This window comes from Pseudophryne corroboree, chromosome 8 (assembly GCF_028390025.1).
Source record: "Pseudophryne corroboree isolate aPseCor3 chromosome 8, aPseCor3.hap2, whole genome shotgun sequence".
NCBI classification, from domain to species: domain Eukaryota; kingdom Metazoa; phylum Chordata; class Amphibia; order Anura; family Myobatrachidae; genus Pseudophryne; species Pseudophryne corroboree.
Window position 1 is genome coordinate 344,159,506 of NC_086451.1, and position 27,451 is coordinate 344,186,956.

At 46.3% G+C, this 27,451-nt stretch overlaps 1 protein-coding gene across 2 annotated transcripts in view; it reads right to left on the reverse strand.

Moving 5' to 3' along the window:
- The window catches only part of HPRT1 (hypoxanthine phosphoribosyltransferase 1), a 180,002-nt gene that overhangs the window by 103,493 nt on the left and 49,058 nt on the right, over nucleotides 1-27,451 (reverse strand). For both annotated transcript variants that reach the window (XM_063937471.1, XM_063937470.1), the window contains exon 2: nucleotides 3,994-4,100. In XM_063937471.1, coding sequence (XP_063793541.1) covers nucleotides 3,994-4,100 — 107 coding nt within the window. The remainder of the gene's footprint in view (nucleotides 1-3,993; nucleotides 4,101-27,451) is intronic.

The window sequence follows — 27,451 nt, forward strand, 5'->3', positions numbered from 1 at the left end:
CCGCGCCGGATCGCGATAAAGTACGGGACCCACTCACCACCTCCTGAAGCACGGCCACACGATCCCGGAGAGCCCCCGTCGTGTGTGCCTGACTTTAGAAGAAAACTGGAGCCTCCTGCTGTAGTTACCCGGCAACCAGGGCTCGGGAGTGTACAGCGCCACTGGGGAGAGATGGAGCTGCAGCAGTGAATGTTACTAGACATGTACACACTGCTGCAGCCCTTGAAATCTTCATTTTTCTTCTCAAAAAGCTCTTCTTAGGGCTGCCCAGAGCAGCCCCTCTGTTATGTGCCTGCTATCTGCGGCAGCAACTACAAAACTGAGCTCCTGTGCAGGGAGGCGGGGTTATAGAGGGGGCGGCGCTATGCATTCTGGGAACAGTCAAAGCTTTTGAGCCTGTTGGTGCCTCGGATCAAGATCCTACTCTACACCCCTGTGTCTTTCCTTGTGGAGCCCAGTGTACCCCACAGCAGAAATGTTCATAATTTCTGAATATTCAAAATAGGCTCAGGTGATAAAGTCAGACTGTGGGTCCCTATATACGGAAATTTTAGTGGTGCAAGCTCTAAGAGTTATTAAAGAAATGATGATTAAACAAACCTATAAAGCTGGTGACAGGGACAGTTTCTTTTGTATTTAATGTTAATATTCATAGCGCAATTTTGTATAAGCACATATAAACGTACTGCAGATGCTAACATACGGATCAATGGGGCAGATGTATTAAGCCTGGAGAAGGCATGAAGAAGTGATAAAGCAGTGACAAGTGCAAGGTGATAATGTGCCAGCCAATCACCTTCTATCTGTTAATTTACATATTGGAACTGATTGGCTGGTGCGTTATCACCTTGCACTTATCACTGCTTTATCACTTCTTTATGCCTTCTCCAGGCTTAATACATCTGCCCCAATGATCCCTACTGTGCACTGTTTTCTCTGTGGGTAAAATTTGAATTAAACCACAGGAGCTAACACACTGGTGATTAAAAAAACCCAGAGAACATTTACAGAGCCTATTGTGGTGTAACCACTGTTTCGTTAGTGCAAAGAGGAAGACAAAAATGTACAAGTAGACGATGAACTGGTAACCTCTATACTCCCTCGCATACTGTCAGTCTCCATGCAATAGCATAAACCAAGCTGTGTGTTCAGTGGGTCTTAATTCCCAGCACACTTTTCTCCACAGGATAAGAAAACCCCTCCTGGTGTTAAAAATAGGTCAGGAAAACAGATTTATTACCAGTTATTTATATAGCGCACACATATTCCGTAGCACTTTACACAGAATATTTGGTCATTCATAGCAGTCCCTGCCTCAGTGGAGCTAACACTCTATATTCCCTACCACATGTATAGGCACATATATAAATGCTATAGTTAATTTTGTTGAAATCCAATTAACACCTACCAGTATATTTTTGGGATTGTGGGAGAAAACCGGAGTACCTGGAGGAAACCCACACAAGTACGGGGAGAATATACAAACTCCACACAGTTAGGGCCATGGTGGGAAACGAACCCGTGACCTCAGTGCTGTGAGGCAGTAATGCTAACCATCAGAGCCGTAACTAGGTGCTGATGGTGCCTTGCCAACAGCGCAAATGCACTGAGGGCACACCATCGGGCATCACACCCGCTACTAGCTCTGACTAAGCCCAGACTGCTACCTGATGGCGGCGCCGCCTGTGACCCGCGGACGGTGGCGCCGCCCAGCGCCTGCATCCTGCTGAAGTAGCCTCTCTGCCCACCCGTGTCCCGCTGCCCGCTCACCCGTCCGAAGAGCCGCCGCCGGCCCGACTGTCTGTGTCCAGCTGAAGCCGCTTCAAGTTCGGAGGAAATTTTTAAGCCGCCGCTGCTGCTGTGAGCTCAGTGCAGCGCTGCGGCTCAGACTCAGTGTGACAAAGATGGCCCAGCGGCAGCTCGGCCCCCCTCCCCTGCAATTCGGGAGAGACGTGATGATGTCAGACGTCTCTCCCACACTGCCCTGCGCCCGCCGCCCTGACTCTACTGCTGCACAGCGAGGAGCCTGGGAAGCCTAAAGAATGTGGAAGAGCCTGTCCTGACTCTGTGCTGCTGCTGTCTGTCTGGTGGGTGGGTTTACTGTTAGCAAAGAGAAAAAAGACACCCATTTGGATGTACAGTATTTTAAATGTTGTTTTCTAAGTTTTTTTTTTTATATTTAGGGTGGTATGTACTAACCTCCCCCGGCTCGTTATTTTCCTTTCCTCAGCACTCTTTGTATTATCTTCCCGGCTACTGGTCACCAGCGCCGTAACTAGGTGTGTGCAGAAGGGGCATTGCCCACAGCGCACACCTAGTTAGAGTGCATATTCCCCCTGCGCTCCCACTGCCCGTCCGCCAGCGCGTGGGGAGCCAGCTCAGGACTTTCGCCAGCGCTGGCTGGTCAGTTGTGCTGTTGTGACCTCAGAGGCAACGAGACCAGCGCGAGAACGGAGATCAGCTGTAAGGCAGCGGCAGCTCCCTCCCACTCCACTGCGCTCCGTCAGACTCCGCCTCGCCTCAGGCACCATGCCTGAGGTGAGGCGGAGTCTGACGGAGTGCAGTTGAGTGGGAGGGAGCTGCCAAAGGGTGTTGGGAGAGGCAGCGCTGCGGCGCGTACAGCGCTAAAAGTGACGCTTTTATCAGGCGCTGGGGTTCTAATTAAGAGCAGGACTGGGCCAGTAATCCTTCACTGCGTCTGGTGCCCAGCCCCAAGGAGGAGTCAGATCAAAGGTATGTGAACGAAGCTCTCCCTCCTCTACCCACCCACCCCCCCTCCCTTCATCTCTCTTCCTCTCCCATTCACTGCCATCCCCTCTGGATAGTAATGTGTAAAAAAGGGGACGCTGTCTGCCGTAATGTGTAAAATAGGGGACGCTGTCTGCCGTAATGTGTAAAATAGGGGACGCTGTCTGCCGTAATGTGTAAAATAGGGGACGCTGTCTGCCATAATGTGTAAAATAGGGGACGCTGTCTGCCATAATGTGTAAAATAGGGGACGCTGTCTGCCATAATGTGTAAAATAGGGGACGCTGTCTGCCATAATGTGTAAAATAGGGGACGCTGTCTGCCATAATGTGTAAAATAGGGGACGCTGTCTGCCATAATGTGTAAAATAGGGGACGCTGTCTGCCATAATGTGTAAAATAGGGGACGCTGTCTGCCATAATGTGTAAAATAGGGGACGCTGTCTGCCATAATGTGTAAAATAGGGGACGCTGTCTGCCATAATGTGTAAAATAGGGGACGCTGTCTGCCATAATGTGTAAAATAGGGGACGCTGTCTGCCATAATGTGTAAAATAGGGGACGCTGTCTGCCATAATGTGTAAAATAGGGGACGCTGTCTGCCATAATGTGTAAAATAGGGGACGCTGTCTGCCATAATGTGTAAAATAGGGGACGCTGTCTGCCATAATGTGTAAAATAGGGGACGCTGTCAGCCACAATGTGAAAAAGGGTTACTACCTGGTGTAGTGGCGCTACTGTGCGTCGTAATTTGAATAGGAGACTACTGTGCACCATTGTATGAATCGGTATTATTTTGTGGCCACACCCCTTTCCCGTGAAGCCACGCTCCTATATTTTTTGCACGCACCTACGGCGCGCACTGCCGCCGGTTTACTTTGTGGGGGGGGGGGGGACACACGCCGATGCAGTTTCTTGCACACAGCGCTAAAATATCTAGTTACGGCACTGCTAACCATTACACCATCCATGGAATGCAATCCTATTTAAACTGTACAAACCTTTTAATTGCAGCCAAATATAGCAAAGACTTTGCACAGTTAAGCGAACAACTCTATATGCAGACATTATTTCACTACAATTAAATAAAATCTTTTACCATTTCAGCCACCTTCAAGTTGCCTGTCTCCCTGGTGGTAGTAACTATTTAAGTGAACAGACTTTATGAAGCCGGAGTGATAGAGCAATGCTGCCAGGGACTGAGAGCTAATCAGGAGACATCTGCATTACCAGGACTGCAACCCACCTGTCCATTATTAGTCCATGTGGAATGTAGACTTTTTCTAGATCGGCTGCATAGTGCTTAGGAATACAGAACAGGTCAAGGTCGTAGCCTTGTTCATCATCATCCAGCTGCAAAAAAGGAGAAAGATTTGAATAAGCAAACATTCAAATATAGTAACAAAGATACGTGCTCTGAGAATTCAAATGCTCTAAATCAGCAACCACCCCATATGCAAAGGACGGATATACCCTAGTTTTATATATCAAATTGACAAACTAGAATCTTTTATTTCTCCAATTTAGATTTCTCGCAACACATACCTTCATTTTTATTTATTGTTAACAATTGTTTTTTATTCATTATAAACAGAATAAATGGGGATACAGAAAAGAAAACGGGTAAAACAAAACAAGGAATAACATGGAAAGGACGGGAGATCACAGTACAGAACTAGTGTTCACTCTAAGCTTCTTTCGCAGGGCGCTGCGCCCTGCCCCTTTTCTGAGTGACAGAAAGCGCCCTGCCCGTTTGTGCCCGCCATGCCAATCACCAAAGGACTGCCTTCTCCCCGCGCCAGCGCTGTCACTTCTCCCCGCGCCAGTGTGCTGTCATTTCTCCCCCCGCCGCGCTGATAGCTCTCAGTTGAAGGTGGAGACTGGGTCAGCGTGCAGCGTGGAGGAGCAGCCAATCAGAGCCTGCGGTGTCTCCCGCCCGCCAGTCCTCCGGCATGGTTTGAAATTCCCCCTCACCACGGCGCTGCACGGCCATTCCCCCTCACCACGGCGACCTGGGCTCCGCCGTCAGCATCAAGAGACTGGACCCGCTGCAACGGTGAGTGCTGCTCTGCATCTGCCCGTCCTCCCCTCCCTCCCAGTGCTCTCTCCCTGGTGCAATGTGTCTCAGTGCTCTCTCCCTGGTGCAATGTGCCTCAGTGCTCTCTCCCTGGTGCAGTGTTTCTCAGTGCTCTCTACCTAGTGCAATGTTTCTCAGTGCTCTCTACCTGGTGCAATGTTTCTCAGTGCTCTCTACCTGGTGCAATGTTTCTCAGTGCTCTCTACCTGGTGCAGTGTTTCTCAGTGCTCTCTACCTGGTGCAGTGTTTCTCAGTGCTCTCTACCTGGTGCAGTGTTTCTCAGTGCTCTCTACCTGGTGCAGTGTTTCTCAGTGCTCTCTACCTGGTGCAGTGTTTCTCAGTGCTCTCTACCTGGTGCAGTGTTTCTCAGTGCTCTCTACCTGGTGCAGTGTTTCTCAGTGCTCTCTACCTGGTGCAATGTGTCTCAGTGCTCTCTACCTGGTGCAATGTGTATAACGTGCTCTATACCTGGTGCAATGTTTCTCAGTGCTCTCTACCTGGTGCAATGTGTCTCAGTGCTCTCTACCTAGTGCAGTGTTTCTCAGTGCTCTCTACCTGGTGCAATGTGTCTCAGTGCTCTCTACCTGGTGCAATGTGTCTCAGTGCTCTCTACCTGGTGCAATGTGTATAACGTGCTCTCTACCTGGTGCAATGTTTCTCAGTGCTCTCTACCTGGTGCAATGCGTCTCAGTGCTCTCTACCTGGTGCAATGTGTATAACGTGCTCTCTACCTGGTGCAATGTTACTCGGTGCTCTCTACCTGGTGCAATGTTTCTCGGTGCTCTCTACCTGGTGCAATGTTTCTCGGTGCTCTCTACCTGGTGCAATGTTTCTCGGTGCTCTCTACCTGGTGCAGTGTGTCTCGGTGCTCTCTACCTGGTGCAGTGTGTCTCAGTGCTCTCTACCTGGTGCAATGTGTATAATGTGCTCTCTACCTGGTGCAATGTGTCTCAGTGCTCTCTACCTGGTGCAGTGTTTCTCAGTGCTCTCTACCTGGTGCAGTGTTTCTCAGTGCTCTCTACCTGGTGCAATGTGTCTCAGTGCTCTCTACCTGGTGCAATGTGTCTCAGTGCTCTCTACCTGGTGCAATGTGTATAACGTGCTCTCTACCTGGTGCAATGTTTCTCGGTGCTCACTACCTGGTGCAATGTTTCTCGGTGCTCTCTACCTGGTGCAATGTTTCTCAGTGCTCTCTACCTGGTGCAATGCGTCTCAGTGCTCTCTACCTGGTGCAATGTGTATAACGTGCTCTCTACCTGGTGCAATGTTACTCGGTGCTCTCTACCTGGTGCAATGTTTCTCGGTGCTCTCTACCTGGTGCAATGTTTCTCGGTGCTCTCTACCTGGTGCAATGTTTCTCGGTGCTCACTACCTGGTGCAATGTTTCTCGGTGCTCTCTACCTGGTGCAATGTTTCTCAGTGCTCTCTACCTGGTGCAATGCGTCTCAGTGCTCTCTACCTGGTGCAATGTGTATAACGTGCTCTCTACCTGGTGCAATGTTTCTCGGTGCTCTCTACCTGGTGCAATGTTTCTCGGTGCTCACTACCTGGTGCAATATTTATCGGTGCTCTCTACCTGGTGCAATGTTTCTCAGTGCTCTCTACCTGGTGCAATGCGTCTCAGTGCTCTCTACCTGGTGCAATGTGTATAACGTGCTCTCTACCTGGTGCAATGTTTCTCGGTGCTCTCTACCTGGTGCAATGTTTCTCGGTGCTCTCTACCTGGTGCAATGTTTCTCGGTGCTCTCTACCTGGTGCAATGTTTCTCGGTGCTCACTACCTGGTGCAATGTTTCTCGGTGCTCTCTACCTGGTGCAATGTTTCTCGGTGCTCTCTACCTGGTGCAGTGTGTCTCAGTGCTCTCTACCTGGTGCAGTGTGTCTCAGTGCTCTCTACCTGGTGCAGTGTGTCTCAGTGCTCTCTACCTGGCGCAATGTGTATAACGTGCTCTGCCTGGCGCAAAGTGTAGAATGTGCTCTGCCTGGCGCAATATGTATAACGTGCTCTACCTGGTGCAATGTGTATAATGTGCTCTACCTGTCGCAGTGTGTATAGGAGGTTCTACCTGGTGCAGTGTGTATTAGCTGCACTACTGTGTGGTGTAATGTGAATTGCCACTATTATGTGGCCATGCCCCTTCCCCACGAAAAACAACGCCCCTAAATTTTTGCTGCGCGCCTTTGGCGCGCACTGCCCATTCTTTATCATGTGGGAATGGGAGGACCAAGCATTATAGTATGTACCTAATTTTGCCCTTCTAACTGAAAAATGTGCCCTACCCGTGATCAGCACCCTGCTCTAAAAAAATCCTAGAGTGAACACTAACAGAACCAAAATATGCATGCAAGCCTCAGAATGATAAAGCACTGGTCAGAAATCAGCGAGTCTCAGAGTTAAGTGAACATAAAACATTTAGGTCGATAGCTTTGATGTAAATGGAGGAGAGCCCTTGCTCCTCCAAATATTCACTCCATTGAAACTATTTCATATGTTGTGATGAAACAGAAGAAGAATAAGTACAGTTTGCAGTTTGGAAAACAGTGTTTTTGAATCTTAAGGTGTGTACACACTGAGATTGTTTTGCGATTTTGACTATATAGTCAAAATCGCAAAGAAAATTAGTGCAGGTCGCAAGGTGAAAGTCACCTTGCGATCCCGATGCACGGTCGGTATCGCAAGCCCGGATAGTCAAAATTGACTTGCCTGCACAGTCTATCTAGTATAAAAGATAGTCAAAATTGGCACTTATCCAAAATCGTACAAAGCCAGTATCGCAAGCAGTCATCTTTGCTTACGATACAGACATAGTCCCTATCGCATAGTGAGAATCGGGGTTTAGCCCGAATCTCACCGTGTGTACACACCTTTAATCTTATGAACATTATATTGGGTACATACGCTGTCCTCCAAAGTTGGGCTAGTGGCTACTGAGATATGACCAGTAAGATACCTATCCTCTTTGGATAGTTCACCCAGATAAAAATGGAATAGAGCGGTTACTGAAGACGCCAATTATATTACAGATCAAGATTAACACCTTGGTCCAAATTGGCTTAAGACAGGGGCATGACCAAAATACGCAGAGAATAACCCCCACAATTTCTCCAGCAGAATTTGAAGGTACATGGCCAGATCTTGTGCAAGTATGAAGTGCTCTAAAATGTCCTGGTAGACAGCTGCATTGACTCTGGACTTAATAAAGCACAGTGGACCAACACCAGCAGATGACATAGCTACTCAAATCAACACAGACTGTGGAAACTTCACACTGGACTTAAAGCATCTTGGATTGTGTGCCTCTCCATTCTTCCTCCATACTCTGGGACCTTGGTTTACAAATGAGATGCACAATTTGCTCTCATCAGAAAAGAGGACTTTGGACCACTGAGTAACAGACCTGTTCTTTTTTCCTTTAGCCCATGTAAGACGCTTCTGACATTTGTTGTTCAGGAGCGGCTTGACAAGAGGAATACAACATTTTAAGCCCATGTCCAGGATCAGTCTGTGTGCGGTGGCTCTTGATGCACTAACTCCAGCCTCAGTCCACTCCTTGTGAAGCTTTCCCACACTTTTGAATGGCCTTTTCCTGACAATCCTCTCCTCGCCTAACCTGAACCCCATAGAGAATCTCTGGGGAATTACCAAGAGAAAGATGAGAGACATGAGACCGAACAATGCAGAAGAGCTGAAGGCCGCTATTGAAGCATCCTGGTCTTCCATAACACCTCAGCAGTGCCACAAACAAAATGAAATGGAGCAGCGCTAGAAATGAAATGATTGGATCGGTATAATAATATTATAACAATTTATGTTAAAAAAAAACATTTAAAAAGCACTTAAAAAATTTCATTACCTCCTCATGTGTCAGGTAAAGACTGGTAATCAATAAATACACCTTTATAGCTCTCATATGGATCTGTTTGCAATTAGACTGATTAGTGTCTGTTCCTGAATATATACCCAGGTATGTCCACTAGTCCCAATAAGGATTTAATTGCACTCAGCACAATCTGGTAGTAGGATAGTTTGTATTAGAGGTGGAAAGGCTTCCATAAGTTAGCATCCATGATGGGAATCTTTATCCTCATTAAATGCGGTGGGTGCTGTGGTTTTCCTCTTTATGATGCAAAAACAGGCTGGTAGTGGATCCGGGGTTGGTTCAGACACTCTGGAAACGGTCACAGGAGCCGAGAGGTGATGAAAGGACCCACCCAATCAGTCTAATTGCAAACAGATCCATATGAGAGCTATAAAGGTGTATTTATTGATTACCTGTCTTTACCGGACACATGAGGAGATAAATTTTTTTTCATTAAGTGCTTTTTAAATGTTTTTTTTAACCTAATAATTTGTTATAATATTACTATACCAATCCAATCATTTCTAGCGCTGCTCCATTTCATTTTGTTTGTATTCTTCAGGAGTGACTCTCCTGTTTTTCTAGCAGCTGCTTGGTGCAGCGACCACATATTGAGCACCTGTTTCTTCTTGCTAAGAAGTTCCTTGCATTTTCAGCAGTGCCACAGGCTGATAGAATCCATGCCACGCAGCACTGAGGCAGTAATTCATGCAAAAGGGGCCCAAGCCAAGTACAGAGTACATATGCATGATTATACTTTTCTGAGGGCCGACATATCTATATTTAAAATCCTTTTTTTATTGATTTTATGTAATCTAATTTTCAGAGATTTTGGATTTGGGGTTTTCTTAAACTGTAGGCCACAATCATCAAAATTATAACAAAGGCTTGAAATATCTCACTTTGCATGTAATGAGTCTATATAATATATTAGATTCACCTTTTAAGTAGAATTACGGACATAAATTAACTTTTGCACGATATTCTAATTTTCTGAGTTTCACCTGTAAATACATCAATATATCCGTATCAGGCTCAAATCTGATGTGGTGGTGGTGCAGGTTCCTTTATCTATAGGTTAGACCAGGGGTTCTCAAACTCAGTCCTCAGGACCCCACACAGTGCATGTTTTGCAGGTAACCCAGCAGGTGCACAGCTGCATTAATTACTCACTGACACATTTTAAAAGGTCCACAGCTGGAGCTAATTATTTCACTTGCAATTCTGTGAGGAGACCTGCAAAACATGCACTGTGTGGGGTCCTGAGGACCGAGTTTGAGAACCTGTGGGTTAGACTATATAGAAGAAACGGATTCTCATATAGTGAAAAAGGGGGGTATATTTATTGAAATATCTACATTCAGTAATATATAAAAAAAAAAAAAAAAAAAATCAGGGGAATTATTTTTTTAAAAAAAAATACTTAACTTTTAAAACAGCACAAAAGGTACTTTATTTTTTATTTTTTTTTAAAAGCCCTTAAAGGGTTGGAAAGACTGTTAGTCCGTAGATCTCATGATCACAAATGAGAAGAGACCTCTCCTCATTTGTGATCATGAGATCTATGGGCTAATCACCTGTCAAACACTTTAAGGACTTTTTTTTTTTTTTTAAAGTACCTTTTGTGCCGTTTTTAAGTAAAGTATTTTTTAAAAAATATTGCCCTGATTTTGTGTGTTTTTTATATACTACTGAAAGTAGATATTGCAATAAATGTACCCCCCTTTTTTACTATACGAGAAGCAGTTTCTTCTATATAGTCTAACATATAAAGGAACCTGCACCACCACCACATCGGATTTGAGCCTCACACGGATATACTGATGTAGTTACACACAAAAATGTATTTGGTACGCATGTATATAATACATTTTGATTGTGCACACTTCAAAAGGGCCAACACATTTAACTATCCACCGATGGGCGACCCAGTGGCGGGATGGGGGAGATCGTCCATATTGGCCTGCATGCACAGCCGACGGGGCACCAGCGATGAACGAGCGCAGGGCCGCGCATCGTTCATCGCTGGTGACTCCACACTCAAAGATATGAACGTTATCTCGTTCAATAATGAACGACATCGTTCATATCTTTGAGGATTATCGGCCAGTGTGTAGGGCCTATTACTCCAAATACTACACTACAGGTTGAGTATCCCATATCCAAATATTCCGAAACACTGAATTTTTTGAGTAAGACAGTGAAACCTTTGTTTTCTGATGGCTCAATGTACACAAACTTTGTTTAATACACAAATATATTAAAAATATTGCATTAAATGACCTTCAGGCTGTGTGTATAAGGTGTATATGAAACAAATGAATTGTGTGAATGTACACACACTTTGTTGAATGAACAAAGTTATTAAAAATATTGGCTAAAATTACCTTCAGGCTGTGTGTATATAAGGTGTATATGAAACATAAATGCATTCTCTGCTTAGACTAGGATCCCATCGCCATATCTCATTATGGTATGCAATTATTCCAAAATACGGAAAAATACGATATCCAAAATACTTCTGGTCCCAAGCATTTTGGATAAAGGATACTCCACCTGTATTAGACGCATTTTCCTCTTTCCTACCCTCCAGATTTACCTGCTGATCCATCAAATCGGCCTACTGGGGAGAAAGCTGCCATCCCTATCAATATTGTGAATTAATGTATCTTGGAACATTTTTATTTTATTTAATTTTTTTAACTACCCCACGGACACCATCATGTATATAAAAGACGACTTTTTATTGTTACTCTCACATTGCCTTAAAAGTTGGTGCCGGTATCTGAAACTGCTTTATTTATGTTATATGTATACTACAAACCATTAGTACGGCCACACCTTGAATATTGTGCACAGTTCTGGGCACCTCACTATATAAAAGAGATCTTGGAACTTGAAAGGGTTCAGAGGTGAGCCACCAAACTGATCAAGGGGTTAAAGGCACTGGACTATAAAGGAAAGGCTTACTAGGTTAGATATGTTTACACTCGAGGAGAGGGGACATTATTAAAATTTACAAATATACAAGGGTATAAAAAGTAATGCCTAAATGCTCATAACTCTGAAATAATATGCAACATTTATTTGAAACTTTGTCAGTTTGAAGTTTAAGATGTTTGCTAGCTATATATGTATTTTTACTTAGGTAGTCCAAGAAATACCATGGAGTCCAACATGAAACAAAGAACAGTCATTGAATTTCAGGAAAAAGAAGGCTGCAGTGCTACAGAAAATCCACAGAAGACTGAAAAAAAAAAAGTGTATGGTGAGCGTACAATGGACTATAGCAATGTCGGAAGGTGGAAGAATCGTTTTCAAATCGGGAGAATCGACCTTGTGCTGGCAGACCATCAACTGCAGTGACAGCAGAGAACAGACACAAAGTCGATGCCATGATTCAGAACGACCGTCGTGTGACCATCACAGATATCAGTGATGAACTTGAATGTAGCCAAGGCACTGCAGAAACACTTACCAATTATATGGGATATTGTAAAGTGTGTGCTAAATGGGTTCTAAGGCAATTAACCAGGGATCATAAGGCCCAGAGGGTGAAAGTGTGCAATGACCTATTGACCAACTTTGAAGCCAACCCTGAGACGTTTCTGGAGAATGTCATTACAGGAGATGAGACCTGGGTATTCCTTTATGACCCACAAAGCCCAATCAAAGCAATGGAAACACCCATGTTTACCTAGGACAAAAGTCATGGTCATATTCTTTTGGGATTGCCAAGGTGTTATTCTCATCAATTACTTGGAACCAAAGCAATCAATCAACCAACAGTGATCAATACAGTATTACACTTATGAAGCTGAAAGAAGCCATCTGCAAATAAAGGTCAACAATTCCATTGTCAAATGTCATCTTACACCACTACAATGCCAGACCTCACACTTCAATGGCAAGATCGGTGGTCATTGCCAGAATGGGGTGGGCAATAAGGCCACATGCACCATACAATCCTGATTTGGCCCCTTCTGACTTTCATCTGTTTGGCCCTCTCAAAAAACGGTCTCCCGGGTCAACATTTTGATGACCTAGAGGTTGTTAAAGATGCCATACGTTCCTTGGTCAAACACCAACCCCTGGAATTTTTCCAAAGTGGCCTCACATCTTGGGTTGAGAGGTGGAGAAAATGTTTGAGAGCAGATGGTGATTTTTTTTTTTTTTTTTTTGAGTAGAGTCATTCTGTTACTAAGACTTCAAAAGTATTTTACTGCAAATTTTAAAATTTATAATACATTTTGAGTTATGGTCATTTAGGCATTACTTTTTGGACAACCCTCGTATAAAGGGACAATACAAGGATCTATCAGGCGATTTGTTTATCAAAATGTCTGTACACCGGACACGTGGGACCCTCGGAGGTTAGAACGTTTCATTCCGAACGTAGAAAGGGTTCTTCACAGTAAGGGCAGTAAAAATGTGGAATTCTCTGCCAGAGAAGGTTGTAATGGCAGAATCAGTTAATATGTTTAAAAATGGATTAGATAAATGCCTAGCTGAAAGAAAAATCCAAGGATATAGCATTTAAAGGAAGAGAATGTTAGAAAAAGCATGAATGTAGTGGTTATTTAGACTTAAAAACATAACTTAAGGGTCTTTCCATGAAGTAGTGAAAAGGTTGGAGAAGTGAGCCAGTGGAGATGTTGCCCTTGGCAATCAGCATTGAAGTAACATTTTTAATTTTTTTGTTATAACTTTTTTTTTTTTTTAATATACACACAGTATTTTCAAGTACAGTAAAGGTGCAGAAAATAGCAAGCTAAACAAAACACAGTAGAGCATTAATTAATCCATCACAAACAGAGCTGTTCATATAGGAAGAATCTGCTTTACAGAAGACAGGAACTACTATCATGAGAAGCTCAAATAAACAGAAGTAAGAAAATATTGTTGATAGAAAATATAAAATACAGTATTCCATACACCAAGCAAAAAACACAAAAAAACTGTTTAAAACAAAGTTATCAGGAAAGAGTAGAAAGTGACAAAAAAAGGAAAGAAAGAAAAGGAAGGGGGGGGGGGGGGGAGAGAGAGAGAAGAGGAAGACGGAGCATCGTCGAGGAAAGAGAAGAACTGGATGGGAGTGTACTTAGGGGCTAATGCAGACCTGATCGCTGCTGAGCGTTTTCGCACAGCAGGTGATCAGGTCTGAACTGCGCATGCACCACAGTGCGCAGGCGCGGTGTTCCGACAAATCCGATCACACCGGCAATCGCAAGAGGATTGACAGGAAGAGGGCTTTTGTGGGTGGCAACTGCCCATTTCTAGGGAGTGTCCGGAAAAACGCAGGAGGGACCCGGTGTTTTGTGGGAGGATTCGTGACGTCAGCTCCGGCCCCAATCATTGCAGCGACTGAGTAAGTCCTGGGCTGTGCAGCTCTCCTGCACATGCGATCGCACACCTACACACACACACACACTACCCCCCCCCCTGTAGGCGGCGACTACCTGATCACAGGAATGCAAAAAAGGCACCCTAGCAATCAGGTCTGAATTACCCCCTTAGTTTGAAACGTTATCCAAATCAAATTCATCTGGAATAAAAATAAAAAATAATAAAAAGACATTAGAAAAAGTTATGGTCGTCTAGCTAGAGACCGGTACAATGAAGACTCTTTGAACTCCAGCCAGGGGAGCCAAGTAGCAATAAAATTGGAGGTTTTACCCAAGGAGAAAGAGATAAAGTCCTCCATCTCTATATAATAATCAATCTTTCTAAACCAAACTTGCATTGAGGGAGCAGTAATTGATCTCCAAAGAGCCGGTATCACAGCCTTCGCTGTGTTAACATGCCTCAACAATGAGTCTTTATACGTTTTAGTGTTTGCCAAAGTGATATTAAGTAACAAAAAACCAGGGTCCTTCGTAACATCACCCTTCAGAATAGCCTCTGAACACTGGAAAACTTCGGACCAGGAGGTGGCAAGAGTCGGACATTCCCACCATATGTGTAAGAAACTACCTAAGGCGGAATTACATTTCCAGCAATTATTAGATATAGCGTGAAACATCTTATGCAGTCTCATAGGAATCATATACCAGCGGTGTATGAGTTTATAGAGAGTTTCTAAGGTATCTAAACAAAGTGAGCTTGCCTGGGTATTACGAAAACCTACTTCCCAATCTATATCTCGAACTAACCCCTGCAATTCTGTTTTCCAAGCTACTATGAATGAAGTGGGTAAAGAGAAGACATTTTCTGTAATGGTGACAGAGTTGAGGGTGTGTGTGATGGGGGTTGAGGATCGACTTAATCGTTCAAAAGTAGTAAGGTTCCTAGTTATTTCAGCCAATCTAAGGTTATAAAATGACATAGTTGAAGATATTTCCAGAATTCACTGTTCGGAAGGTCCCAGGAACTGTGGATATCTGAAAAGGAACGCAACACTCCAGGACCCACCAGCTGACCCAATCTGAAAATCCCAGCCTCTAACCAGTTCCGGAAAGAAGAGCTATGCAACCCTGGTGAGAAACCGCGATTGGAAATAAAAGAGGTGAGAGGGCAGGAAATAGATGAGATATGGGGCTGTATACGGACTTTCTTCCAAAGTTGAAGAGTAGGGGTAACAGTCGGATGAATCGCTGTCGACAAGGAAGGTAGCCAAAGGATGATCTTTATGTGATTAGACAGACACTGCTCCTCTAGGGATACCCAAAGTTTAGAATCCTTTGCACGTGTCCATTCTAAAACTCGATTTAAAAGAACCGCTTGGTAATAACTGTAAATATGAGGGAGTTGCATTCCTCCATTGTGTTTCCGTCGAAAGAGAATATCAAGTTTAAATCGGGGAGAGGTACGTCCCCACACAAATTTTCGAATAAGACTCTGGATAGACAAACCACACTGTAGGAACATGGATAGGAAGAGTTTGTAATTTATATAAAATCTTTGATAAACAATTCATTTTAATAACGTTTATCCTGCCCAACCATGATAAACCGTAAAGAACTCCATTTCTGATAATCAGAGCGGAGAGCTTGTAAGAGTGGTTTGAAGTTCAAATAGAATAATTTAGATAAGTCTCAGGAAATTTGAACACCCAGATACAGTTGCAAGAAAAAGTATGTGAACCCTTTGGCATTTCCTGGATTTGTGCATAAATTGGTCATAAAATGTGTTCTGATCTTCATCTAAGTCACAACAATAGACAAACGCAGTCTGCTGAAACTAATACCACACGAACAATTATATGTTCTCATGATTTTATTGAACACACCATTTAAAAACATTCACAGAGCAGGGTCGACAAAGTATGTGAACCCTTGGATTTATTAATAAGATTTTAAACCAACCGGTAAATCTTTTTCTCCTAGTCCATAGTGGATGCTGGGGACTCCGTAAGGACCATGGGGTATAGACGGGCTCCGCAGGAGACATGGGCACTATAAAGAACTTTAGAATGGGTGTGCACTGGCTCCGCCCTCTATGCCCCTCCTCCAGACCTCAGTTAGAGAAACTGTGCCCAGAGGAGATGGACAACACGAGGAAAGGATTTTGTTAATCTAGGGGCAAGATTCATACCAGCCCACACCATCCACACCGTATAACCTGGAATATACGCAACCAGTTAACAGTATGAACAAAAAACATTATCAGCTAAAGACTGATCTCAACTGTAACATAACCCTTATGTAAGCAACAACTATATACAAGCCTTGCAGATTTTGTCCGCACTGGGACGGGCGCCCAGCATCCTCTACGAACTAGGAGAAAAAGATTTACCGGTAGGTTTAAAATCTTATTTTCTCTTACGTCCTAGAGGATGCTGGGGACTCCGTAAGGACCATGGGGTTTATACCAAAGCTCCAGACCGGGCGGGAGAGTGCGGACGACTCTGCAGCACCGACTGAGCAAACGCAAGGTCCTCATCAGCCAGGGTATCAAACTTATAGAACTTTGCAAAAGTGTTTGAACCTGACCAGGTAGCTGCTCGGCAAAGCTGTAAAGCCTAGACGCCTCGGGCAGCCGCCCAAGAAGAGGCCACCTTCCTAGTGGAATGGGCCTTTACCGAATTTGTTAACGGCAATCCTGCCGTAGAATGAGCCTGCTGAATAGTGTTACAGATCCAGCGAGCAATAGTCTGCTTCGAAGCAGGAGCGCCAACTTTGTTGGCTGCATACAGGACAAACAGTGCTTCTGTTTTCCTAACTCGAGCCGTCCTGGCTACATAGATTTTTAAGGCCCTGACTACATCCAGGGACTTGGAATCCTCCAAGTCACTCGTAGCCACAGGCACCACAATAGGTTGGTTCATATGAAATGAAGAAACCACCTTAGGCAAAAATTGAGGATGAGTCCTCAACTCTGCTCTATCCACATGGAAAGTCAAATAGGGGCTCTTTTAGGCCCATATCCACTACTGTCTGTAGAAAGTGGAGAAAACGGCCCAGATGGAAATCTTCCGTAGGAGCATTCTTGGCTTCACACCAAGAAACATACTTCCTCCAGATACGGTGATAATGTTTTGCCGTCACCTCCTTCCTAGCCTTTATCAGAGTAGGGATAACTTCCTCCGGAATACCTTTCCCAGCTAGGATTCGGCGTTCAACCGCCATGCCGTCAAACGTAACCGCGGTAAGTCTTGGAACACGCAGGGCCCCTGTTATAACAGGTCCTCCCTGAGAGGAAGAGGCCATGGATCTTCTGTGAGCATCTCCTGAAGATCTGAATACCAGGCCCTTCGAGGCCAATCTGGAACAATGGAGTATTGTTTTCACCTTTTTTTGTCTTATGATTCTCAATATTTTTGAGATGAGAGGAAGAGGGGGGAACACATAGACCGACTGAAACACCCAAGGTGTCACCAGGGCGTCCACCACTACTGCCTGAGGGTCCCTTGACCTGGCACAATACCTCCGAAGCTTCTTGTTGAGGCGTGACGCCATCATGTCTATGTGAGGAATTCCCCAAAGACTTGATATCTCTGTAAAAAAACTTCTTGATGAAGTCCCCACTCTCCTGGATGGAGATCGTGTCTGCTGAGGAAGTCTGCTTCCCAGTTGTCCACTCCCGGAATGAAGACCGCTGACAGAGCGCTTACGTGATTTTCCGCCCAGCGAAGAATCCTGGTGGCTTCCGCCATTGCCACTCTTGCTCCTTGTCCCGCCTTGGCGGTTTACATGAGCCACGGCTGTGACGTTGTCTGATTGAATCAGAACCGGTAGGTCGCGAAGAAGATTCTCCGCTTGTCGTAGGCCGTTGTATATGGCCCTCAATTCCAGTACGTTGATGTGTAGACAAGCCTCCTGGCTTGACCACAGCCCCTGTAAATTTTTTCCTTGTGTGACTGCTCCCCATCCTCGAGGCTCGCATCCGTGGTCACCAGAACCCAGTCCAGAATGCCGAACCTGCGACCCTCTAGAAGGTGAGCACTTTGCAGCCACCACAGGATAGACACCCTGGCCCGGGGGGACAGACTTATCTTCTGATGTATTAGTAGATGGGACCCAGACCACTTGTCCAGGAGGTCCCACTGAAACGTCCTTGCATGAAACCTGCCGAAGGGGATGGCCTCGTAGGCTTCCACCATTTTTCCCAGAACTCGAGTGCATTGATGAACAGACACTCTTTTTGGTTTTAGCAAGTCTCTGACCATGTTCTGGAGGTCCTGGGCTTTTTCCATCGGGAGAAAAACCCTCTTCTGTTCCGTGTCCAGAATCATGCCTAGGAATGATAGTCGAGTCGGTGGAATCAATTGTGACTTTGGCAGATTGAGAATCCAACCGTGTTGTTGTAGCACTCTCAGGGAGAGCGACACGCTCTTCTGCAATTGATCTCTCGATCTTGCTTTTATCAGGAGATCGTCCAAGTATGGGATAACTGACTCCCTGCCTGCGCAGGAGCACCATCATCTCCGCCAATACCTTGGTGAAAATCCTCGGGGCCGTGGAAAGCCCAAACGGCAACGTCTGAAACTGGTAATGACAGTCCTCTACAGCGAATCTCAGGTACGCCTGATAAGGAGGATATATGGGGACATGAAGGTATGCATCCTTTATGTCGAGTGACAGCATAAAATCCCCCCTTCCAGACTGGAGATCACAACCCGAAGCGATTCCATCTTGAATTTGAACTTTCTCAAGTACAGGTTTAGGGATTTTAGATTTAAAATGGGTCTGACCGAACCATCCGGCTTCGGGACCACGAACAGGTTCGAATAGTACCCTTTCCCCTGTTGAACAAGGGTAACCTTGACAATCACTTGCTGTTGATACAGCTTTTGAATTGCAGCGAACACTACTTCCCTCTCTGGGGGAGAAGCTGGCAAGGCAGACTTGAAAAATGGTCGAGGGGGCACCTCTTCGAATTCCAGTTTGTAGCATTGGGATACAATATCCATCGCCCAAGGATCCACGTCTGACAGAACCCAGACCTGGCTGAAGAGTCGAAGACGTGCCCCCACCGGTGCGGACTCCCCCAGTGGAGCCCCAGCGTCATGCGGTGCATTTAGTAGAAGCCGGGGAGGACTTCTGCTCCTGGGAACTAGCCGTAGCAGGCATTCTTTTCCCTCTACCCTTACCTCTGGCGAGGAAAGATGAGCCCCGACCTCTTCTGGACTTACGCGACCGAAAGGACTGCATCTGATACTGTGGAGTTTTATTTTGCTGTTGGGGAACAAAAGGCAAAAAGGTAGATTTACCCGCGGTAGCTGTGGCAACCAAGTCCGCGAGACCTTCCCCAAATAAAACTTCACCTATGTATGGCAAAACTTCCATGTTTCTTTGAGACGGCATAACCCGTCCATTGGCGAGTCCACAGGGCGCGCCTAGCAGAAATCGCCATTGCATTGGCTCTCGAACCCAGCAGCCCAACATCTCTTTGAGCATTACTCATATATAAGACTGCGTCTTTAATGTGGCCTAAGGTTAATAAAATATTATTCCTATCTGGGGTATCAAGGTCAGCTGACAAGGTATCTGTCCAAGCTGCAACAGCACTACACACCCATGCCGATGCTATTGCCGGTCTGAGCAAAGCACCTGTATGCGCATAAATAGACTTTAAAGTAGTTTCCTGCCTGCGATCAGCAGGATCCTTGAGGGCCGCCGTGTCCGGAGACGGTAGCGCCACTTTCTTGGACAGGCGTGTTAAAGCCTTGTCCACCCTGGGTGAGGATTCCCAACGTACCCTGTCCCGTGCATGGAAAGGATACGCCATAAGAATCCTCTTGGGAATCTGCAGTTTTTTATCAGGAGTTTCCCAAGCCTTTTCAAATAACTTGTTAAGCTCATGGGATGGGGGAAAGGTTACCTCAGGTTTCTTTTCCTTATACATGTGCACCCTCGTGTCAGGGACCGAGGGGGTCATCTGTGATATGCAAAACCTCTTTTTCTCTTACGTCCTAGAGGATGCTGGGGACTCCGTAAGGACCATGGGGTATAGACGGGCTCCGCAGGAGACATGGGCACCTAAAAGAACTTTCTAGTATGGTGTGCACTGGCTCCTCCCTCTATGCCCCTCCTCCAGACCTGTTAGATTTTGTGCCCAGAGGAGATAGGGTGCATTACAGGGAGCTCTCCTGAGTTTTCTGTAAAAAAGAATTTTGTTAGGTTTTTTTATTTTCAGGGAGCTCTGCTGGCAACAGACTCCCTGCATCGTGGGACTGAGGGGAGAGAAGCAGACCCACTTCTTAAGAGTTTAAGGGCTCTGTTTCTTAGGCTACTGGACACCATTAGCTCCAGAGGGAGTCGGAACACAGGTCTCACCCTGGGGTTCGTCCCGGAGCCGCGACGCCATCCTCCTCATAGATGCCGGAAAAAAGAAGCCGGGTGAGTATGAAAGACATATGAAGACGTCAGGCGGCAGAAGACTTCAGATCTTCATGAGGTAAGCGCGCAGCAGGAAGCTGCGCGCCATTGCTCCCACACTTACACACACACTGGGCACTGATGGGTGCAGGGCGCAGGGGGGGCGCCCTGGGCAGCAATAAACCTCGTTTTGGGCATTAAAGCATGTAGTTAGGCTGCGGAGGCAGTAAACTACAGATCCCCGCCATTTTTTCAAATTTACGAGTGGGACCTAAGCCCGCCGCGCGAGGGGGCGGAGCTTGATCCCTCAGCACTAACCAGCGCCATTTTCTCCACAGAGGCTGCAGAGAACACTGGCTCCCTGAGCATCAGAGGGCTGAAAAAAAAAGAGAGGGGGGCACATATTTGGCGCAGTGAGTGGGGGAAATATATAAATATATATATATATATATATATATATATATATATATATATATATATATATATGCAAGCGCTATCTGGGGTTTTTTCCCTGGGTCAGTTTGGCGCTGGCATACTCTCTCTCTGTCTCTCCAAAGGGCCTGCTTTAGGGAATTGTACCCTCATAGCTATATCCCTGTGTGTGTGGGGTGTCGGTACGTGTGTCGGCATGTCTGAAACGGAAGGCTTATCCAAAGAGGAGGTGGAACAGATGAGTGGTGTGTCTCAATCGGCGGTGCCGACTCAGGATTGGATGGATATGTGGCATTTGTTAAATGCTAGTGTAGCTTCACTGCATAAAAGGCTGGACAAAGCAGAGTCCAGCGAGTCGGCAGGTAATCAATCTACGGATTGTACCGACTCACAGGACCCGTCGGGGTCTCAGAAACGTCCCTTCTCACAAATAAGGGACATAGATACCGACACGGACTCTGATTCCAGTGTCGACTATGATGAAGCAAAATTGCACCCCAGGGTGACAAAAAGTATTCAGTGCATGATTATTGCAATAAAAGATGTCTTACATATCACTGATGAGCCCTTGGTACCCGACACGAGGATACACATGTTTAAGGGAAAAAAACAGGTTATAAACTTTCCTCCTTCACATGAAATTAATGAGTTATGTGAAAAAGCATGGGAAACTCCAGATAAGAAGCTGCAGATTCCCAAAAGGGTTCTTATGGCGTACCCTTTCCCTACACAGGACAGGGTACGTTGGGAATCCTCTCCCACAGTGGACAAAGCCTTAACACGTCTTTCCAAGAAGATGGCACTACCGTCCCCTGACACAGCGGCCCTCAAGGATCCTGCGGACCGCAGGCAAGAGACTACATTAAAGTCTATCTACACTCATACTGGTACTTTGCTTAGACCGGCAATTGCGTCGGCACAGGTATGTGGTGCAGTAGCAGCTTGGACAGACACACTGTCAGCTGACCTTGATACCCTAGATAGGGATACAAATTTGTTAACATTAGCTCATATTAAGGACGCAGTCTTATATGTGAGGGACGCTCAAAGAGACATTGGATTACTGGGTTCAAGAGCCAATGCTATGGCTATTTCGGCAAGAAGAGCCTTATGGATCCGCCAATGGACGGAGGATGCAGACTCAAAAAGGCATATGGAGGTTTTACCTTACAAAGGTGAGGTATTGTTTGGGGACGGCCTCGCAGACCTGGTTTCTACAGCTACCGCTGGTAAGTCGACCTTTTTACCTTTTGTTCCCCAACAGCAAAAGAAACCCCCACAATATCAGATGCAGTCCTTTCGGTCGCATAGATCCAGAAGAGGTCGGGGCTCCTCTTTCCTCGCCAGAGGTAAGGGTAGAGGCAAGAGGACACCTGCTGCGGCTGGTTCCCAAGAGCAGCAGTCCTCCCCGGCTTCCGCTAAGTCTACCGCATAACGCTGGGGCTCTCCTGCGGGAGTCCGCACAGGTGGGGGCACGCCTTCGACTATTCAGCCAAGTCTGGGTTCGGTCAGACGTGGACCCTTAGGTGATAGAAATAGTCTCCCAGGGCTACAAGCTAAAATTCGAAGAGGTGCCCCCTCGCAGATTTTTCAAGTCGGCCTTACCAGCTTCTACCCCAGAGCGGGAAGTAGTGCTAGCTGCAATTCAAACGCTGTGTCAACAGCGAGTGATTATCAGGGTTCCCCTGAGCCAACAGGGAAAAGGGTATTATTCAACCCTATTTGTGGTTCCGAAGCCGGATGGTTCGGTCAGGCCCATTTTAAACCTAAAATCCCTGAACCTGTACCTGAAAAGATTCAAATTCAAGATGGAATCTCTCCGAGCGGTGATAGCCTGCCTGGAAGGGGGGGATTTTATGGTGTCACTGGACATAAAGGATGCTTACCTTCATGTCCCCATATATCCCTCTCATCAGGAGTTCCTGAGATTCGCGGTACAGGATTGTCATTATCAGTTTCAGACGTTGCCGTTTGGGCTGTCCATGGCCCCGAGGATTTTCACCAAGTTAATGGCGGAAATGATGGTGATCCTGCGCAAGCAAGGAGTCACAATTATCCCATACTTGGACTATCTCCTGATAAAAGCGAGATCAAGAGAGCAATTACTGGAGAACGTGTCACTCTCTCAAAGAGTGCTTCAGCAACATGGGTGGATTCTCAATCTACCAAAGTCACAGTTGGTTCCGACAACTCGACTTGCGTTCCTAGGCATGATACTGGACACGGAACAAAAAAAAAGTTTTCCTCCCGTTGGAAAAAGTCCAGGACCTCCAGAACATGGTCCAAGAACTAATAAAGCCAAAAAGAGTGTCAGCTCATCAGTGCACTCGGGTTCTGGGGAAAATGGTGGCAACTTACGAGGCCATTCCCTTCGGCAGGTTCCATGCAAGGACGTTTCAATGGGATCTTCTGGACAAATGGTCAGGGTCCCATCTACAATTACATTAAAAAAAAACACTGTCCCCCAGGGCCAGGGTGTCTCTTCTATGGTGGCTGCAGAGTGCTCACCTTCTAGAGGGTCGCAGGTTCGGCATTCAGGACTGGATCCTGGTAACCACGGACGCGAGCCTCCGAGGATGGGGAGCAGTCACCCAAGGAAGAAATTTTCAGGGACTGTGGTCAGACCAGGAGTCCTGTCTACACATCAACGTGTTGGAGCTAAGGGCCATATACAACGGCCTTCGACAAGCGGAGAATCTTCTTCGCAACCTACCGGTTCTGATTCAATCAGACAATGTTACAGCAGTAGCTCATGTGAACCGTCAAGGCGGGACAAGAAGCAGAGTCGCGATGGCGGAAGCCACCAGGATTCTTTGCTGGGCGGAAAATCACGTAAGCGCTCTGTCAGCTGTCTTCATTCCGGGAGTGGACAACTGGGAAGCAGACTTCCTCAGTAGACACGATCTCCATCCAGGAGAGTGGGGACTTCAGCAAGAAGTCTTTGCAGGGATAACGGCTCTCTGGGGAGTTCCTCAAATAGACATGATGGCGTCACGCCTCAACAAGAAGCTTCGGAGTATTGTGCCAGGTCCCGGGACCCTCAGGCAATAGCAGTAGACGCTCTGGTAACGCCATGGGTGTTCCAGTCGGTCTATGCGTTTCCTCCTCTTCCTCTCATCACAAAAGTGTTGAGGATCATAAGACGAAAAAGAGTACAGACAATACGCATTGTTCCAGACTCACCTCGAAGGGCCTGGTACTCAGATCTTCAGGAGATGCTCACGGAAGAGCCCTGGCCTCTTCCTCTAAGGGAGGACCTGTTACAGCAGGGGCCCTGCATGTTCCAAGACTTACCGCGGTTACGTTTGACGGCATGGCGGTTGAACGCCAGATCCTAGCGGAGAAGTGTATTCCGGAGGAGGTCATCCCTACTCTAATAAAGGCTAGGAAGGAGGTGACGGCAAAACATTATCACCGTATCTGGCGGAAAAATGTCTCTTGGTGTGAAACCAAGAATGCTCCTACGGAAGATTTCCATCTGGGTCGTTTTCTCCACTTCCTACAGACCGGAGTGGATATGGGCCTAAAGTTAGGCTCTATTAAAGTACAGATTTCGGCCTTGTCAATATTCTTTCAGAAGGAATTGGCTTCTCTCCCAGAAGTCCAGACGTTTGTAAAAGGAGTACTGCACATCCAGCCTCCTTTTGTGCCCCCAGTGGCACCATGGGACCTGAACGTGGTGTTGCAGTTCCTTAAATCACACTAGTTTGTACCCCTTAAAACGGTGGAGTTGAAATTTCTCACCTGGAAGGTGGTCATGTTGTTAGCCTTGGCATCTGCGAGGCGCGTGTCAGAATTGGTGGCCTTGTCTTACAAGAGCCCTTACTTGATTTTTCATGCGGATAGAGCGGAATTGAGGACTCGTCCTCAATTTTTACCTAAGGTGGTGTCTTCGTTTCATATGAACCAACCTATTGTGGTGCCTGTGGCTACGAGTGACTTGGAGGATTCCATGTCCCTGGATGTAGTCAGGGCCTTAAAAATTTATGAAGCCAGGACGGCTAGAATTAGGAAAACAGATGCATTGTTTGTCCTGTATGCTGCCAACAAGATTGGCGCGCCTGCTTCGAAGCAGACTATTGCTCGCTGGATCTGTAACAAGATTCAGCAGGCTTATGTTGCGGCTGGATTGCCGTTACTGCATTCAGTAAAGGCCCATTCCACTAGGAAGGTGGGCTCTTCTTGGGCGGCTGCCCGGGGCGTCTCGGCATTACAGCTTTGCGGAGCAGCAACTTAGTCGGGGTCAAACACTTTTGCTAAATTCTACAAGTTTGATACCCTGGCTGATGAGGACCTAGCGTTTGCTCAGTCGGTGCTGCAGATTCATCCGCACTCTCCCGCCCAGTCTGGAGCTTTGGTATAAACCCCATGGTCTTTACGGAGTCCCCAGCAACCTCTAGGACGCAAGAGAAAATAAGATTTTAAACCTACCAGTAAATATTTTTCTCCTAGTCCGTAGAGGATGCTGGGCGCCCGTCCCAGTATGTTACAGTTAGAATCGGTCTTGGACCGATACTGTTGTTTTGTTCATACTGTTAACTGGTTATGTGTATTCCAGGTTATATGGTATGATTGGTGTGGGCTGGTATGAATCTTGCCCTTAGATTAACAAAATCCTCTATCCCTCTATGACCCTGCTCCAGACCTCAGTTAGACAGTACAAGGAAAGGATTTTGATAATCCAGGGCAAGATACATACCAGCCACACCAATCACACCGTATAACTTGTGATAACATTACCCAGTTAACAGTATGAACAACAACAGAGCATCAGATCAATCCTGATGCAACTATAACATAACCCTTATTTAAGCAATAACTATATACAAGAAAAGACAAATTATCTCTGGTATACAAGTGCACCTAAACTCAAAGAGAGAACTATATACAAGCATTGCAGAAGAAGTCCGCACTTGGGACGGGCGCCCAGCATCCACTACGGACTACGAGAAATAGATTTACCGGTAAGTAAAATCTTATTTTTTCTCTAACGTCCTAGTGGATGCTGGGTACTCCGTAAGGACCATGGGGATTATACCAAAGCTCCCAAACGGGCGGGAGAGTGCGGATGACTCTGCAACACAGATTGAGCAAACACAAGGTCCTCCTCAGCCAGGGTATCAAACTTGTAGAACTTTGCAAAAGTGTTTGAACCTGACCAAGTAGCCGCTCGGCAAAGCTGTAATGCCGAGACCACTCGGGCAGCCGCCCAAGAAGAGCCCACCTTCCTTGTGGAATGGGCCTTAACTGATTTAGGCAGCGGCAATCCAGCCGCAGAATGAGCCTGCTGAATCGTGTTACAGATCCAGCGAGCAATAGTTTGCTTTGAAGCAGGCGCCCCAAGCTTGTTGGAAGCATACAGGATAAACAAAGATTCTGTTTTCCTGACCCTAGCCGTTCTGGCTACATAAACCTTCAAAGCCCTGACCACATCAAGTAACTCGGAATCCTCCAAGTCAGTAGTAGCCACAGGCACCACAATAGGTTGGTTTATATGAAAGGATGAAACCACTTTCGGCAGAAATTGTGGGCGGGTCCGCAATTCTGCTCCATCGGCATGGAAAACCAGATAGGGGCTTTTATGTGACAAAGCCGCCAATTCTGACACACGCCTAGCCGAAGCCAAGGCTAGTAGCATGACCACCTTCCACGTGAGATATTTCAATTACACCATTTCGAGTGGTTCAAACCAGTGTGATTTCAGGAAACTCAACACCACGTTAAGATCCCAAAGTGCCACTGGAGGCACAAAAGGGGGCTGAATATGCAGAACTCCCTTTACAAATGTCTGAACTTCAGGTAGAGAAGCCAGTTCTCTTTGAAAGAAAATGGATAGGGCCAAAATCTGGACCTTAATGGAACCCAATTTAAGGCCCAAAGTCACTCCCGACTGTAGGAAGTGAAGGAAACGGCCCAGCTGGAATTCCTCCGTAGGGGCATTCCTGGCCTCACACCAAGCAACATATTTTCGCCATATACGGTGATAATGTTGAGCCGTCACGTCCTGCCTAGCCTTTATCAGCGTAGGAATGACCTCATCCGGAATGCCTTTTTCTGCTAGGATCCGGCGTTCAACCGCCATGCCGTCAAACGCAGCCGCGGTAAGTCTTGGAACAGACAGGGCCCCTGTGGCAACAAGTCCTGTCTTAGAGGCAGAGGCCACGGGTCCTCTGTGAGCATTTGTTGCAGATCTGGTTACCAAGTCCTTCTTGGCCAATCCAGAACAATGAGTATTGTTCTCACTCCTCTTTTTCTTATGATTCTCAGCACCTTGTGTATGAGAGGAAGAGGAGGAAATACATAGACTGACTGGAACACCCACGGTGTCACCAGTGCGTCCACAGCTATCGCCTGAGGGTCTCTTGACCTGGCGCAATACCTCTGTAGCTTTTCGTTGAGGCGGGATGCCATCATGTTCACCTGTGGCAGTTCCCACCGACTTGCAATCTGCGCGAAGACTTCTTGATGAAGTCCCTACTCTCCCGGGTGGAGGTCGTGCCTGCTGAGGAAGTCTGCTTCCCAGTTGTCCACTCCCGGAATGAACACTGCTGACAGTGCGCTTACGTGATTCTCCGCC